The sequence below is a fragment of the Poecilia mexicana genome, unplaced genomic scaffold (genome assembly GCF_051168715.1).
Source record: "Poecilia mexicana isolate PSO_F unplaced genomic scaffold, ASM5116871v1 scaffold_14, whole genome shotgun sequence".
Taxonomy (NCBI): domain Eukaryota; kingdom Metazoa; phylum Chordata; class Actinopteri; order Cyprinodontiformes; family Poeciliidae; genus Poecilia; species Poecilia mexicana.
In genome coordinates this window covers 19,712,440-19,729,201 of record NW_028263383.1, presented here as the reverse complement: position 1 = coordinate 19,729,201, position 16,762 = coordinate 19,712,440, and the positions used below count along the sequence as shown (strand labels likewise).

General features: G+C 40.6%; 2 protein-coding genes across 4 annotated transcripts in view; both read left to right on the top strand.

Annotated features, from left to right (window-relative positions):
* The first annotated feature begins 255 nt into the window (after positions 1–255).
* vps26bl (vacuolar protein sorting 26 homolog B, like) lies at positions 256–5,948 on the top strand. Its single transcript, XM_014971828.2, has 6 exons — positions 256–649; positions 1,881–2,037; positions 2,542–2,706; positions 2,813–2,988; positions 3,083–3,225; positions 3,963–5,948. The coding sequence occupies exons 1-6, from the start codon at positions 427–429 to the stop codon at positions 4,098–4,100; spliced, it is 1,002 nt and encodes a 333-aa protein (XP_014827314.1). The 5' UTR covers positions 256–426; the 3' UTR covers positions 4,101–5,948.
* A 3,767-nt stretch (positions 5,949–9,715) lies between these two features.
* The window catches only part of arhgap32b (Rho GTPase activating protein 32b), a 91,017-nt gene continuing 83,970 nt past the window's right edge, over positions 9,716–16,762 (top strand). For all 3 annotated transcript variants that reach the window (XM_088012326.1, XM_088012327.1, XM_088012325.1), the window contains exon 1: positions 9,716–10,271. The gene's annotated coding sequence lies outside the window, so the exon portion shown is untranslated. The remainder of the gene's footprint in view (positions 10,272–16,762) is intronic.

Below are 16,762 nucleotides of genomic sequence, written 5' to 3'. Positions count from 1 at the left end.
TGAGGCGTCTATCCTTATATTATGTCTGTGGTAGAGCCGCGCACCGACCATAGTTGACTCAGAGCGGAAACAAGCAGCGGATACTATAGTTTTACTACAAACTGTACTTATTTTAACTCTTGTACTGGAATATACGTAATAAATTTCATTAGTTTAAGAAAGAGAATGAAACCAAAGTCCAAAAACATGTTGAATAAACACCAGCAGAAAGAGTTTAATTTACAGCTTTCCTTCACATGACTTTCTACGCATGCGTACTCAATCGGTAGTAACTAGGAATGTTCATGTTCAATAATCTGGGAAGCGGCTCGCGCTCGACACCTCACAGCAAAACGAGATCCGACTGTCGTGTGCTGTTCTTGACAGGAAGCAGCACGTCCATCTGCACGAGCCGCGTTCAAAAACTGAGGTAGCCAACGAGCCGCAATGAACTTCTTCGGGTTCGGTCAGACTGCGGACATCGATATAGTTCTGAATGACGCCGAGACGAGGAAGAAAGCAGAACACAACAGTGAAGACGGAAAGAAGGACAAATATTTCCTATTCTACGACGGGGAGACGGTGTCGGGAAAAGTTAACGTCACGCTTAAGTACCCGGGGAAGAGGCTGGAGCACAATGGCATCAAAGTTGAGTTTGTCGGCCAGATAGGTGAGCAGCTAGTAGGCCTGCATTTCAGTGTCCATAGACAGAAGTCACCAAAGTATTGCGTGACACAAAAAGGCTTTCAAACTATCTAAACTCACAATGCAGTTAATGAATGCATTCCACGTACAGCGATAATGGATAACTGTTTTCACTTCCTGTCAGCGCTCAACAAGTTAATCATGAAAGTGGCAGTTAAAAAGTATTGTGTCTCGTGATGTGACAACTAACTGTCATCAGCTGACGTTATCAGCCGTCGACGAGCTTTATCTGCGACCTCTGCAGGCGTCCCTCTGTTGTTGGAAACATTGTTCGTGTGCCATATGTTGGAGTAGCAAAGTATGCAGCTTTCATTTAATAGTTAATTTCATAGTAGAGCCTCAGATTCGAATCAAAGATGGCAAGCTGAGGTTTATCCTAATCAACACGACTAAGGAATTTATTGATTTAGACACTTTTTCACACAACAGGCTTGGAAAATTCTGTCCAAACTAGAAGCAAGTGTGGGTTGATTTATACTACACTATTAGAGATGGCAGCTTTCTTCACTTACAGACACTTGAGCAGTTTTATGTGAACTAGGAAGCAGTAAGCAGATTAAAGGAAATATTATTTTACTGCTTCTCGTTTTTTGTTTTGTTTGTCCGAATTTGAAAGATATGAAGAAAAAACACCTACATGCATGCAGAAAAGTCAAAAGTTGCCTTGTGGGAGGATTAACTTTACGCTTAACAAAATTCGGGTTTATTGCTTAACATTAGGGACACTTTACAGGGAAGGATGGATGAGGAAGTCAGGAGAAACTGTTGAAAGTTGTTCGCCTGGTAATATAACAAACCAGCACATTACACAGTAATTAAAAAGTTCTGTGGCAAGCTCAGAGAACAACTCATTTAAAACACCACAGTTATGGGCACGTCCAGGTTGATCCTGTTCTGAGCAGCATTGTTGGTCTGATATGCACTGGCAACAACTGTATTACCAGAACAGCCAATGTTATGTTAGCAAACCATGCATTGGTTATGTAGATATCACATTTTTACACATAGCCAGCCTGTTTTACGTGAGAGGTTTCACCGTGCTAGTATGTGCCTTAAGTTTCCATAGAAGTAAATAAAGTCCTAAGCTAACAGTGAAACTGCATTTATTACACAGACCGAGGTCAGTTTATTTTTAAACTCAAACAAAGAAACATCAATGATACCCTATGTCTTCTCATATAAATATGTTTTTTCAGAACTGTACTACGACAGAGGGAACCACCATGAGTTTGTGTCTCTAGTGAAAGACTTGGCTCGGCCGGGAGAGCTGACGCAGTCTCAGACGTTTGACTTTGAGTTCGCACACGTGGAAAAACCGTACGAGTCATACACTGGTCAGAACGTCAAGTTACGGTAAGTTATGTCCTCGTATGACCTCCGTTTTGTTGCCCATCTACTGAACTAGTTGTTCGTGGTAACAGTAGGAATTATTGGAAGATGTTATCCTCAAACTGCTTGTTTGAATAATCCAGTGAAACCCGTGTTCACCTCACAGATATTGGTTGACGGTGGTGACAAAACCATCCATCTTTCTGTTGATGGTTTTGTGTGTCAAAGCTTTTTGGGACTGTGATCATTTTCTCAACCTGTGCTTAGAACCCGAATAATCCAGCTGTACTCTTTAAAGAATCTGAGAAACATCACCACTTTAAATATTTCTCCTTCCCCTCCATTGTCTATGTGGCCTGTGGTTTTCATGTCACATCAGCTCTTTGCACTTTGAAGAGTTCATTCAGCCTGACATGCACAAACCGTTCTACTAACAAGTTGCCTGTTTATTAGACTGCACTGTCAGTTGATTGTCTCCAAATCATTGGGTTTTTTCCAACATGCTCTAAGGACTGTGTTTGCTTCCAGTTACTTCCTCAAGGTAACGATAGGCCGGAGGCTCAGCGACATCACCAAGGAGCTGGACATCGTGGTTCACACCCTGAGCACATACCCTGACATCAACTCCTCCATCAAGATGGAAGTGGGGATCGAGGACTGTCTGCACATAGAATTTGAGTACAACAAATCCAAGTAGGAGTTTATTTTTTTAGAAAGTTATTAAAATACACAAAATGACTACACCTTCCAGTTAAGAGTGGCATGCTCACTGAAAGCTAACGCTATTTTCTGCTTGCAGGTATCACCTAAAAGATGTGATCGTTGGGAAGATTTACTTCCTCCTGGTTAGGATTAAGATCAGACATATGGAGATCGACATCATCAGACGAGAGACCACCGGCACAGGACCCAGCGTCTACAACGAGAATGACACCATAGCCAAGTACGAGATTATGGACGGCGCTCCGGTCAGAGGTGATCTCTAAGTCCTGCCTTTCTCTTCCCGTCCAGCACTATGATTATTTCTGCAGACTCACTGCTCTGTTGTTGTTGTTTTCTGGTGCGACAGGAGAATCCATCCCCATCCGGCTGTTTCTGGCAGGCTACGAGTTGACGCCCACCATGAAAGACGTCAACAAGAAGTTTTCAGTGCGATACTTCCTCAACTTGGTTCTCATAGACGAGGAGGACAGACGCTATTTCAAACAGCAGGTGAGCAGAACGTTTTGGTCAGCAGCATGCAAAGTAAGCGCGTTACATGACTGGACAACGTATTAAGCTCCCTTTAGCTGTAGTAACTTGAAGTTGCTGTTTTCTGCATCACCTTACCAGCCTACATTGGAAGTTTTTAATAAATGAACATTTACTCAGTTAAGTATATTATAATATTTATGGGTAGGAAAATTACTTGGATTGTAAATTCCTTTGAATGGTCAGTAAAACTAGAGAACAGCTCTATATGAGTAAATAGGTAAAAGTATATTTTGATTTTAAAGAGTTGGCAATAACAGAAGTTGAGTAAAGTTTCCTCGAGCTACATAACAGCTAATGGATGAAGTTGCAGACAAATGAAGAAAATAAAGCTGATGTTTTTGTTGGATAGTTACGTGTGGTTTGGTTTCCCTGAAATTTAGCTCTGTTTTGAATGTTTTGCAACTACAATGAATCTTTGAAAAGATAAAATGATGAACTGGACAATGATGTGCAGCAACAGATTCTTGATGTCTTCTTCGCCAGTGTGTGTTAACCTCAATGCTCCAGAGTAGCTCAGTGTCAGAGCCAGAGGTGGTCACATCCCTCCTAATCAGTTTGGTCAGTTAAGTCAATTTGATGAGCACACCTTGGATGCTGCCTATTCTTTTTCATAGGAACACCTGTGAAAATAATATTTTCAACTTCTGGTAAAATTTCTCACTTTTAATGCGATTCATGCCAATTCTTTGATGCAGGAAATCATTCTGTGGAGGAAAGGTGACATAGTGAAGAAGAGCATGTCCCACCAGGCCATCATGGCTGCGCAGCGTTTCGAGGGCTCCTCCAATCCAGAGAGGTCCCACAGTCAGGGTGCTGAGAACGACAAGAGCTAAACCACAACCACTCGGGCAATTCCACTTCCTGCTGTGTCTGAGTGAACACAGCTCTGAGGTGTCAGTCCAAATGTTGAGTGAGTGAGTGAGTGAATTCCAGTGTGTGTGTGTGTGTGTGTGTGTGTGTGTGTGTGTGTGTGTGTGTGTGTGTGTGTGTGTGTGTGTGTGTGTGTGTGTGTGTGTGTGTGTGTGTGTGTGTGAAGGGAACAAACAGTGCCACTCTGGGCTGGAGTTGTGTTGATTTGATTTTAAGCATCTTGAAGCACTATCTACATGGAGCAGGCCACACTCAGACTGATGAATCGGCGCCAGCAACTTTCTGTCTTTCCCTGTTCCGCGTAATCAGTCTGGAAGTGGTCTGTCTGCTTTATCTCTGTGGCATCTACGACAGCAGTCGCTCAGGAGGACATCTTCCAAAGGTGCACTTCAACCTGTCACTCACAGGTGTGTTTGGGAGAGTGTTGGATGTTTATACGTGGCTAGAATATTGCACTGTGAGGAAACTGTAGTCATACAGTAGCTTTCTAAAGAGTGGCTAAGCAATAGCATTTATCACACGTCTGTGTGACTCTTCACAGGAACCTAACAGTGTGATAGGAACTCATTAATAGGATTATTTTTGCTGCCATCTTTTGCTTTTTTTCTGCAAACTTTGCCTGTATTTTGCAAACTTTGCTTGCTCCCAGAATCCCAAATAGGAATTAGCAGACTTCATTAACATGACAAACATTGATTATTGATTAAGATATTGTCATACATTCCAGTGCTGTTGTGAGCATTAGGCATGATTGTAAGGTACTTTTTTTTAAACTAAAAAACATTTTTAGCCAACCTTTTACATGTAGTACACATTCATCACGCTGTTATAATGGATTCTATAACAAATGGAGTTTTGGTATGTTTATAATTAGGTTGTTACGGTCACCAGTGACTTATTTCTGAGCCCAACTTTCTTATTTTGCACTATGACATCCTTCTGTTTAGTTGCTTTCTGCTCTCTGTTCTGTTTGTGACGGATGCAGTGGCAGAGGTTTATGAGCACAATTAAAAATATAACTTCTAATTATCATAACTAGAGATGCATCAATCAGATGTTTTCTGACCATTAGTGGTTTTCTTTGAGGTCTGACCTGCTGTTTTCTTAAGGAGTATAACTTGGATTCTTACAGACATGAGAGTTTTAAAGTCAAATTGTCACTAACCTCCATGTGATTTTTATTCAGCTAAAAGAATGAAGTCCAGGCGGCTGAGTTCTTAGTTCAATTGAATTCGAACAGATTTTTTTTTTACGTCGACACACGTAAGCCGATCAAGGGAAAATTGTACAATTCCGAACACGCGCCAATAGATTGGTGCATTTCTAATCAATAACATCTGGTCTCACTTCAATCTAATCACGCATAGACACTTGATTATGATCCTTTTACAATAATATCAGCGGAGAATGAAAGCTGAACAAATAACAGTGCTGTCTCTTATTTAGGGCTTCTGTTTTCTTGCTGTTTTTAATCCCACCAATTACCTTGTTGATGCTCACAATGGACATTTCACCAGTGGAACCTGAAGGTGAAATTTGCCTTCGGCGTTGATACGTGTGTCTGTGTGTGATGACCTTGAAGTGACCTCTGCCTGTTGATGGTTTGCAGGCTGAACTTTAGCCAGTTGTGTCTCTGTATAGTTTAATGCCAATCATCCAGAACACTCCCTGGGGTTTTCATGTACCTTTCTTGAACTGGTTAAGCTGCTTTGGATCATGGTTTTAAATGTAAAAGAGGGGTGGGGGAAGGACAGCTCTATTTTTAATGAGCTCTTAGATTCAATAAAAAATCCAAGAACTTTTTTCACTAATCAGTGTTTGTTTGTTCTTACACACACAAAGCGGAACTGTAAAATCCAGCACAGTAGACACAACCCTACTGGCCCTACTTCATACAACAAATAAGCCCAAAATTACTGACATCTTTAGCAGATTAAGGTTTAAATATCAATAAGTAATATTTATATTTCCGAGTTCCAGTCTGTTAAAGATCAGATGGATGTCAAGAAGGCCTTCTGATCTCAAATACTTGGAGCTCATCACCAATCAAAAAACTTCAAAATGTCATTTTGAATATTCAGTAAGCTGCTCTGGACTCCTGTGACCCCAATGAACGTCTTTCTACTGAGATTATCTTTAATGTCTGGAAATATCTAAATGAAAAAAGAAAATGGACGTTTCAATAAAAAGGCACACAAACAATATGTGCCTAAAGGATGCTTCCGTAAATATTTAAAGATCACTAACTTTTCTTTTGATAATGCCTTATAGAAGAATAATAGCTCATACGTTTTTCAGTTTAATTTATTCATAAAGTTTTAATTCATAAGGGTAATCTCAAGTCACTGTACAGGACAAAATAAGTCCAGTTCATATCATAGTATTATGTTAGTCAAAACCTCCAATGTGTATTATCTAAATGTTATATGAAAGATAATTACAAAGTAGGTCATGAGTGTGAAATGGCAGGAAAATAAAACATACTTTTACATTTTTATTACTAATATAATAATTACATACATACCTGCCACAGTCTAAAAAATGTGTAATGTATGTGTGTATGTTGAGTCTCACAGTCAGTGTGTCACAAAACTACATTTTTCTGAAATTATCACTCCAGACATCTACCATTCTTGGAAGATCTTCCAGCTGAAAATGTTTGTATTTCCAAACTAACTCAAACTGGGATAAAACAAAAAAACGCATGTATGGAAAAATCTAACTTCAAATCTTACCAAGTGTATTTCATAATCAAACATTTTTTTAAGTTAAAATAACAGATTTCGTGAGACAAATCCTCAGATTTGTGTTAAATAAGCTGTTACTGATAATCTTGAAAGTAGTACGCCATTTTGTTTATCGCGTGATTTAAAATATATCATTTTAAAGGTATTAAAAGTTTGAAAGAAAAATCTTTGGATGGATTTCATACCGTGTCTTTAATATGGTAGAAGTGCAAAGCTAGCGTAGGTTTATTATTATGAATAAACCTTATTAGCGTAGAGTGTTGTACATGCTCTCACAAGAAGCACTGCTACAAAAACCTTCTGCTCTATTTCTGTTAAGATTTAAAGAATGTGGGCGGGGCAACAATCCACCTTTTGGGGTTCCATGTAACATCTGGGTTGCTCAGATTGGGGTTAGAGCCGTCTCTTGGACCCTAATAAGCTTGTTAGAGCTCCAGCTTGTTACCAGCCCTTTGGAGCGGCCTGGGCTTCTCTAAGCCTCTGCCAAGCACTCAGAAAATTAAAAGAACTGATCCGAACGAACGAGGGGAGCAAAGCTTATTCCGGCAGCAGCTCCCTCAGCTCATAATGTCATTAAGAAGATGGCTGGTGAAGCTGTGGTCAAGCTTTCAGAGAGCTGCACTATGACTGGTGCCTGAAGCAAGTCTGATGCAGTATGAATGGAACCTCTTGGACTGTTAATGTAAAAAAAAAAAAAAGTCCTAAATGGGAAGAAGAAACAATAAAAATATTTTATGTAGAAAACTGTTTCATTTGTGCATAATAACAGTGATATATCGTCTAAAGAAAAAAAAAGATCACGTAATATTATAAACAAACCCTTCGCATACAGGTCAAGACAGCCCAAGATTCTTGTTTAACCAGAATGAAAAAAAAACAGAAGCTCAAATCCTCTCACAAAAACTGAGAACCCTGACTATGACACATTTGCTGCTTCTAAAGTGCTAACACTCCATGACTCAGAGCTGACTGGGCAACTTTTCCAGAACCTCTGTGTCAGTGACGGAAACAGGGAATTAGTCTGCCTTAAAATAAAGTGCTTTTTTAAATACTCTGCTATTTTATTTGGAAGCTACTTACTGAAGTCACTTCCTAATAAGGATTTCAAATCAGATGAATTCAACGTTTTAATTTAAACTCATCATGAAAGCTTTCACTGGATGCAACGAGCTGCATGGAAATCTGCCACTAGGGGGCAGGGTTGAATCAAATTTATTTGTGCTCTAACTTGAGGATTAAGAAATCTGCGGAGACTATATTGGTATTAATGGCACTGCCGTATGCTGTTTTATCTTTTGGTACTGTTTATGACAGTTTCCCAACGCGATGACTGGAGCTTCTTCAGAGGAAACATTCACGGAACCAGATCTGAGTGTGGGAGATGAAACAGCAGGCTGGTGATTTATAGCAGCAAGCAAGTCCAGAATAATAGGAACCAAATATCACATGAAATTTTTCACATCATGGTATCCATTATAGCAGAATTCATTAAGAAGTGAAAATATAATCACAACATTTTTTGTTTGTTTTTAATGTTGTGCTATGGGCCTGAAATACCAGGATGGATGGATAGCAACAGAAATAAAAGTCACAGCTTTTGCGGTGAAATACCACTGTCTGAACTTTCTACGGGCGCATTGTTTGAGTTCAGCCCACTGATGCAGGTCTTCGTGTGAACAGGTGGGTTTATTGTTCAGCTGATGACTGGCGGAGTATAAGCTTTCAGCTCATGTTTGCCCTAGACCAGTGGTTCCCAAACTTTTTCTTCTGCGTCCCCCCAGTGGTTTCCAAACATTTTTTGCGTCCCCCCCCCCCCCCCTATGGATTACAAATGGCTGTCTGGTTGAAACGACGCGTGGGTGGGGGGGATCGTCCATATCTGCAACATGTATGATTCATGCATTTCTATCAACACAAGCGCAGCATTTCATGCGGTATGGAAGTCACACGTTGCCACGTTCAGAGGGTCACAGGCTCATCTGGGATTAAATATTTCTAGAAGACTGGTTGGTAGAGTATGCCATATATTAATTACAACTATGAAGTACAGATATAAACTGGCACTGTTAAACTCATGTTACAAAAAACAACGCGCTCAGCGCCGTTTAGACTTAATTTTCCGTTTCCCTCAAATAAGTAACGAAATGTAGACGTGTATATAAAGAGACCTTGTTTATTGTGATCAGGAATTTTTCAGAAAATGACAAAAACACCTTGCTACTAAATGTAAATTCAGAGGGTTTGGTTACATGTTCTTACTGATGCTGTTCTCCATAGTGTGAACAATGGTCACAATAGAAGATAGGAAGAAAACTGAAGATGACTAAAAAAATTATAATAATATATTCAGTATTAAATGACCTACCTGCATAAGACTAAAACTTTTCAAAAATATTTATGGATCTGGATGTTAAACTGACAGACGGATTATAGCAGAAATAATTTATAAGGGCTCCACAACAGAACTCCATCTTGAAAAGCAACTTTTAAACTGAACTGGAATCTTAATTGAGCTCTGATTCCCGTACAACTTAATTACCTGTTCCAAATGAATGTAAGGGAATAAAGGGTTCCTAACTCCTTTACTTCAAATACAGTTTTGTTGTTACAAAAATCCACTGTGTTTACCATCCAAGACGTATTTAATCTGTTATCCCGCATATGTTTTTTTGTTGTGGACCGCAAAATTTCTGCTTGTTTGAGTTCAGTGGTGCTTTCAATGAAACATAGTACATCTAAACTACTTCAGCGATTTTCAGTTGAACATTTGTGTGGTGTTTGTTTTCCCCCATGTTTCAGAGGGGCCGTGAACGCATCGCAGAGATAGCGCCACTGCCCCCCCTGCTCTGACTGTTCCAGTCCGTGTCCACCCCGAGGTGTGCTCACCCTCTCTCTCTCTCCGCTGAGCTGCACAAGCCGGACTGGCTTTTAACAAGTTTTAAACTGGAACAAGCTTTGGGAGGCGACATTGCTGCGAGTTATTGAGTTTTGCTATGAATGGGATGAAACGAGGCGGAGGAGACGGCATTCCTGATTTTTTTCCTTCTCCGAATAGCGACAGTAACTGACAGAAACCGCCGCCTGTCCGCCTTGTTGTCCCAGTGGAGCCTCTTCTTCTTCTTTTTTTTTGTTTAGGGTGAAACTAAACTCGCTGTGAATGTGAGCCGTGGCGCGCTTTTCTTTTGCCCCCCAGCCCGGAGACTTTCAGGGGAATATGCTCAGACACTTTGCGCCTGTCGTGTTTGGACTGCGCGGGGCTAAGCCGTGATGAGGAGGGAATTAAACAGCGGTGAAACGCCAGACGGAGACAGCGAAAGCTAAAGAGCTCATCATCCCACCAGCAGCGGACGGTGGTGAGCGACCGCAGCCCGGAGCGGACAATTCAAGGTACTCTGACCACATTTCTCAACACCAGCCTCCTGTCGTGTGTTTGTCGTTCCTCTCTGTGATAAAATGATGGAGAACCAGAGAGGAATTAGCTAATAATACAGTGCACGTGCGTGTCAGGGAGGAACGACCGAAGCCAGACTGGCTCGAGGGGAGGGGGTGTGGGGGCTCCGGTTTCCCCAGAAACCAGAGAGAAGGCACACCGGTCCTCCGTTCAAAGAAGAATCGATTGAACGCTAATCAGCGCTTTTCTTTTAGCACAAGTTTATACTTGTGATGGTTGCAGGTAGTATTTAATCGTTTGACCACCACAGAAAAGATTAGGTAGATATTTCACTCTAAAATCTCGACTAGTCGTTCCAAACTAGTGCCACTTGCAGAGGCGGTCGATTCTTGATGGGTTAATTATGTCTTCGATCAGGTTTTTCTTAACCGATTCTGATTAGTTTTGATGCATTTAAAGAATGGGCGGGGTTGTTAATGTTTTAATATTTGACCTGGGATAAAATAATGGGAAATCTGTGATCTCCCAGCTAGGCTAGCATCTCAAATCAACACTGCGGGAGTTCAGTGTTTCTACCTGTACAGACTCATTCAGTAAATTTGAATATTATCGAAAAGCACATTGATTTCAGGAACGTTTAATGAGTGAAACACATTCATATAGATTAATTACACTCAGATAGATGTTTGATAGCCTTTTATGATTATGAATTTCTACTTGCAGCTAATAAGACATAACATTTAAAGTAATATTACATCAGACCAATAAAAAATACAACCTTGTGCTTAATGAAAAGTATGTTAATACCTGTTTAAAGGTTATTTTCAACATATACTTTTAATCTGACAAGACATCATCATTCTAATTTACTGAATATGACTGTATACCTATCTAGAAAAGCAGGAAATTTTCCAGTTTCCCAACCCTGGTCTTCAAGGCACACTGCCCCCCATGTTTTAGATGTTTTCCTGTTTTCAACTGATTAACATGTTGAACTGCAATCAGGATCAGGTGTGTTACAGCAGGGAGACATCTGAAACATGCAGGGCGGTGTCCATCAAGGACCAGTGTTGGGGAAACACGGGTGTGGAACTCGCTGTTGTGTGTCAATACAATACCAAGGAAGAAATACAAAGGTAAGGATCTTAAAGGAGCGAGGCTTTCTACTGAGAGATAATAGGCCATTTATGAGCTATTTGAAGGTCATCATTCAAGGAGATTTCCTTTTCAGTTAAAAGAAAAATGGTGGCTAATCTTTCCAGAAGTGAACCTCCTAGCAAATTCATCCCAAGATCAAAGTGTGTAATGCTCCTAGAAATGATAATAATAATAATAATAATAATAATAATAATAATAAACACCTCAGACTCTTCATACCTCAGTTTGGATGTTGTCAAAATTCATGTTGGGACACTTGCAGGAAATCTGAAGGAGTTTGATTTATTACAGAGGGTTAAAAGAAAGCATGTCCCCTTAAGAGGAGCCATTTTCAGCTGTTCCTGTCAAATGCATTGAATCATACTACATACTAAGTTCTTCTATTTTAATTTAATCTTTCTTTACTAGATAATGACAGATAATTTAACTGCAAAAAGGGTCAGGCCATTTGCACAGCATCCACTTATAAAACCTACAAAGGGTGCACTTTCTTTCCTCAGTAGGTGTAAATAAAAACATTGCTTGGATTAGCTGAGATTATTTGCCCCCCGAGAGCTGGATCAGTCAGAAGTACCATCAGGCGCTGATCTACTGGATCAGTTTGTTGTTCTGTTTAGAAATGATTGGATGTAAAGTGTTGGATTCCAGATGAGGTTTCAGCCACATGGGCGTGTCTGAAAGCTCTTCTCTTGTTATCTGAGCCACATTTCCCATGGTCTTTTAAAACCTACACTCCCCATATTGGTTTACATTGTAACGATGCATGCATGGAAGGCTGAAATGCTTGTTTAACCACGGAGAATACACACACGCACAAGCTAGGTTTTAGGTCAATGAGTGTTTATACTCGGGCTCAACCAAAAACACTGGGTCCAAAAAAACACTTCTTCTACTGTCATTTGTTTTACCGACTCTAAGCCAGAATGCTCCCAGTTTGACTGATTAACCAGCAGAGTTGTTGCAGGGTGGTCTAATGGTCCAGTCAAAGTCCAGTCCTCAACCTGGCAGGTATTTTGAGGAGCTTTGGATAAACATGTCAACACTTAGCCCCACCTTGCCTGCTGAGCATCAGTTGCTGTGTTTCCATTTCGAGTGTGTGCCAATCTTTGTCTATTTTCTGCCAATGTTAAGTGAATTCATTTTTGTAATTTCAATTTACGCAGTTTCATGGTTAAAGGAAATGCAGCTGTTGAATGAATATATCAGGGGTGCACCGATTGCAGTTTTCTGGCCGATCACCTATCTTGAAAAACCCTAACTTGCCACTTCTGGGTTTTTTTTTTTTTTTTGGCCAATACAGTTTTTTGTTGTTGTTTTTGTTTTCTGAAAAGTCCCTATAAATAGGGACTTAAGTTAAGTTGCAGCAGTGTGGTTGACTGATAACCGCGCAGGAGCAGACATGAACTGGTGGGCAGGTCTGTCGATCAGCCCTCTCTCACGGCAGAGAGGAAGAGGACAGTGACTGATTCTCAGACCTTTGCAGAGGTAGATAAGATTGGTTTGTTGTGCATCGGCTGATCAGAGCCAATTTATCGGTTCACCCATAGAATGTTTACCTGTCTGTGAGTGAGATTAGGTGAATGTGGCTCAAAGTGCCTTCAGTGCAAAGTATGACAATAAAAGCTCTGCAGATTCTGTCCATTTACCGTTCAGAACTCAATGAAATTTCAACTGAATTTCTTTGACCAGCCATGAAATAGTTGTGGAAGAAACTCGTTTCTGAAGACTGGATCACAAGTTGGAGTCCTGCAATTCTTCTAATGTCATAACTACGTGGTTTCCATCGGGGTCACAGTGGGAACCATGCACTTATTTCATCCATCCTCCTCTAGTCGCTCAGAATGACTAGTTGGTTATTGTATAGACTCGTCTCTGCACCTGGAAGCCTGACATTACAGGTTATCAGCTGTTCTTCCATCAGGGTCATAGGTCAGTTCTTGGTGGAACATCTATCTGCATCAGGTTGTGTGTGTGCTTATCTGGATTTGGAGAATCATCCCCAGCTCGCCTGCGTTTGTGCAACAGCCTCCACATTCCCAGCATGTTGTTGCTTGGTGTGCGTCTCTGATCCAGCACTCTGCTCTCCAGATGAAGAAATAATGCTGCTGTTTTCTGCTTTTATTCCTGCAACTTGTTCATTCATGATGCTCCGCAGTAAACATTTACGGATCTCTGCAGGAACACTGCGGGTTAAAGTGAATAACAGTGCAGCGTGTGCGAACCTATTCTCTGAAATGTGATTCTTTGTAGCATCACTCAAAATCCGATAATCCTGTGTAATTTGACCATAGGGGCTTTGGAAATGCTGATTTTTCTGTTTTTACCTGATGGCAGATTTGTCTGTGGATTATTCCCTCTCTGTTCGCACTCAGCAGAATAATCATGTCATATAAATATGACAGCTTTTATTTGTGGACAGGTAAAGTCGCAGCACAGTGCATGGAGCTGACACGGCGTCAGAAACATAATTGGCCTTCCTTGTTCTCTGATTATTCTGATTTCTGTTGGCTTGTTTATATCGGAGATAATCAAATGATACATCTTGAAGTTTTCCGTCTCTAGGTGTCGCATCATAACTGCTTCAACATTTCAGTGTGTTTTGACATTAAAACTTGTGTTTTGAGACCTGCTGGAGAGGTGGGGCGCACTGAAACATCGGCCCCGATTTCCTTCATTGTGGGAGCTTGACGATTGGTTGATACTTGCATAAGAAACTGAGTGTTGGTAACGTCTAGAGCTGAAAAAAATGTTAGTTCTCAGGGTTTTTTTCTTGTTTGCATTGAATAAAATAAAACCTAGTTCCAGTACCAGTGAGAGCTGAACAGGGAGGAGCCGACAGATTTGGATTTCTGCTGCGTCTCTGGAGTTTAGTTTGCCTAAACTTTATATAGATTTTATAAAATCCAAGGTATTGTTTTTTTTTCTCCCTACATTATACACATTTTTGGACTGTGGAAGGAATCCGGAGTACCAGGACAGAAAGCCACCCATGCATGGAAAGAACATGCAGAAAAACCACTGGCTAGAAATGCACTGATCTGATACTAATATCTGTGTCTGTCTCAATATTGAAAATTTTTAAATATCTGCTCCGGAGGTGGAAAAAAGCAGATTGGTGCGTCCCGACACCTGGCTGGGGTTTGAACATATTTCCTCCTAAGAAAGGCAAAACTTCACCGCCAGTTCCTCAGACGTCCAGGTCTCATTGTTTTGAGTTAACTGAGAGAATAAAATGAGTCCTCTGCAGTACAACTTGCCTAATAACCACCCACAGTGTAAACAGAGCGCAGTTGATCATACAGTGTGACAGCTCACCTTGCCAGTCTAATTAATTCAGCATTCTGAATTTAAATCGGTGTGTGGATACACCGTCTGTGTGCAGCCTTCTGCTCTCGTCTGTGCATAAAACATTAGTACACTCAACAGTCTTTTTGTCTGCGTGCGTTTGCCAGTGACAAAGCCAGACACGACCTCTGACCCCTGCATCAGACACTGCCACATATATGTTGAGGTTAACCAGCCATTGTTATGTCTGCCTGTGTGTCCCCTTCATCCCGCCTGACGGTTATCCTGCTGCTGCCGACTCCGGAAGCGCCTCACTCCAGTCCCACTGCGGAGTTGCGGAGATGCCGCCGCGGCATTCCCAGAAGAGATTCCATTCCTCCGTAAACAATCCTGGCATTGACGCAGCCGCCGATTAGCTGGTTGCCAGGGTATTTCCACTCCGGCCTCAGATCAGATCTGAGAAACAGGAGTTCTGTTTCAGGGTCGGTCTGGCGGCGGCTTTGTGTGAAGTCACTCTGGCGGACATCAGGGAAACCAACACTGTTGATCGCTGAGCTTGCTGCGTTGCCAAGACGAGTGGAAATTGAACTGGAGGTTTTCACAAGGCTGTGGAACTTCTGGAAACTGTCAGCATGGAGTTTAAATATTCCTCCCTCATGTTTTCATTCAGCAGTTTTACAGCGGTTGAAAAGTGCGTGCGCTGCCTCGGTTTGAGTTTTTCCCTTTTCATTGAATTGGATGAAAAATGTTAATGTCTCGATGCCTGGAGGGATCCTTCTTTCTTTGAATAATCAAGGGGGGGAAAAAAAATCAGAGCCAAGAAGAGCCATTTCTCAACTATTAGAATAAAAGGCTTCAATAAAAACCTAATGGATGGAAACGTTAAGGACAGAGCGACGTTTAATCGGCTCATTTGCATTTTGCTAATAGTTTTCAAAAGAAGAACTGAATGATTCTTCCGGATGCTGCCCCAGATTGAGTCGTCTGAACACACACACCATGACACACAGTTCTGACCTGTGTGAACACAGAAACTGGAGCAATGAAACCAGGTCACCATTTCTAATGATGATGTGCCAGCCCAGTGTGCTTCTTCTGATCAGCCGGTTTTACTCCCAACGTAAACCAGCCGGATGCGTACCTTTATAGAGACACATTTCCTGTGTCTACTGTATTGAAAAACACACGATTTGTGTCTAAAAGTAAAGAGATGCAATAGATTTTGTGGAACATGAACTCTGAAGAATGTGTCACTTTTGTGCACTTCCTTTCTGAACCGTGCAATATTTCTGTACTGCGACTTCATCTGGTTTCCTTTTTTAAACAAATATATTTTAAGAATCTGCTGATTGGTGACATTTCAGCAATAAGTGGGTAAAACATTCATATTTTGATGACAAAAACATTCTGGGTTCTATGATAGAGGGAGAATGTGGCAAATTAGTTTTTATTACTATTTTCCTGTCGATTCTAATGTTTTTGTGATTGGCTGAAATTGAAATACAAATTGTATTAAATACTTGAGAGTTTCCCGTAAATCCGAGGTGTCCAAAGTGTGGCTGACTTCGTGCGGCCCCCCAAATGACACAATTTTGTACCACAAATGCAGGTGGTCAATGAAGATGGAGACTTTTTTTATTTTGTTTAGGACAAAAATATTACCCAAATGTTGTTTAGTTTAGTTTTGTTTTGTTTTTTTCATAAAAATATCAACTAATCAATCAAATATCTAAATAATCGAGCTTTCTGGTTTCTTTTTAATTTCCAGGTACATAGGATCACAACTCTAAACAGACATTAAATCAAAGTGCGGTTCACCCATATCTGCTTTTAATTACATTATTAAAACTTAAGTGATCTAACTTATATTTTTATTGAGAGAATAGATAGTTGTTGTTTTGTTTTTTTTTGTTTGTTTTTTCAGTTTTCTTCAAGCGAGCCCAAAAGAAATTAGTAAAGTAGCTGCCAGGAAATATGCAAAACCCTTTTGAAGTTTTTGAACTGAAAAAGATTTACATTCCTTTCCAGACTTTTTCATTTGTTT